Raw genomic sequence first — 1356 nt, forward strand, 5'->3', positions numbered from 1 at the left:
AAATTGTTTTACCTTAGGAACATGTTCTAGTATGAGATAATATATGTCTGTCAAGCACATTTCATCATTTACTGAACATTGTCTATTTCCCCATCATATACCATAAAAAGCTACAAAAACTATTATTTAGGTTCTCAAAATGCTCGATTTTTTATTTTACACATTTCTTATTGTACATATGCGCCTTCCATTTCATCTGTGTACGGCTGACTGTGTACTACTGTGTAACGCTGAGCCTGGGGTAGGGATGGGGTGTTCAGAAAATGTGCAGAACGGGGGTACTCGTTAGAGCGGTACTGACACTCGTCACCTCAATCTCATCTTCAACCGAAGACAAAGCATCGAACACTTTTCTTTTAAACATTCTCTGGTATTTTGGCTGCATATTTTGGCAAGTTTGCCCCATTGAATAAAAATACGTTTCGATATCACTTTTTTCTTTTCTCGGAGACTTCTTATTTTTGGCTTCCTGGCGCTGCTGTAGGAAATTCATAACTCTAGACACATCATCGTCGGCCCTTTTCCTTTTACTAGGCTTGCACGCTTTTGTTGAGACGCATGGTGATGGTGTGATGCATCTTTCATCAATGGTGGTTGGCGACGGTGATCGCAAAGGTGTAGCACTAGCCAACGAAGAATCAGATGGAGAAGCAGAATATGAAGTGAATCTTATACTATCTGCTTCTTCATCACTGCTCTCAGCAGCTGTCACATTTGAAGAAGTTCTAAAAACGTCAAAGAAAAGGCACGAATCAGTACACACGTATGGAGTGGCGGCAGTTTTGTTACCTTTACCAACAGGTTTTTGATATTTCACCCTACATTTTATAGTAGCTGTCACGTAATCACTTAGACAATTCTGACATTTTATTTTCAAAATTAGTGAAGGAAGATGAGGAATATTTATTAACTAATAGTCGGCGGTCAACGTTTTTCTTATTTTTACGAAACATATGGAACATATGGGAAAAATGTATGACTTTTACATACGTCTGATTGTTAAATATATCTGTAGGAATACGAGTAGCACATTCATAATAACATACGGCCTAGTTTGCAGGAAAGGCAGAAGGAAAGACATCTGTTGTGCATATCTGTATTCTCTTATTTTCGTTGCCTTGGACCCACTTCGCTTGTGTTCCTTCATCTTTTTCAGGTACTTCATGAATGAGTCACGAAGATTCGTCCAGTGAACCTTGCAATATTTGCCTGCAATAATTTATTAGTTTAGTATTACATACTAAAACGAGTATTATATAGCTTTTTTATTTTATTTCAGTTATTTGGCTCCAGGTGATTCCTTCGAAAGTCTTGCCTTTTCATACAGGCTGGGGAAACAAACAGTTTGCAGCATTG

At 38.0% G+C, this 1356-nt stretch overlaps 1 protein-coding gene across 1 annotated transcript; it reads right to left on the reverse strand.

Annotated features, from left to right (window-relative positions):
• Positions 1-301: 301 nt before the first annotated feature.
• LOC106819979 lies at positions 302-1209 on the reverse strand (the record flags this gene model as incomplete). The annotated part of the gene is made up of 2 exons (XM_014824543.1): positions 302-725; positions 1047-1209. Coding segments are annotated over 2 exons (587 nt in total), but the record flags the coding sequence as incomplete, so codon positions are not given.
• Between the last annotated feature and the right edge of the window lie 147 nt (positions 1210-1356).

Source organism: Priapulus caudatus, unplaced genomic scaffold (genome assembly GCF_000485595.1).
Source record: "Priapulus caudatus unplaced genomic scaffold, Priapulus_caudatus-5.0.1 Scaffold5431, whole genome shotgun sequence".
Lineage (NCBI taxonomy): Eukaryota > Metazoa > Priapulida > Priapulimorpha > Priapulimorphida > Priapulidae > Priapulus > Priapulus caudatus.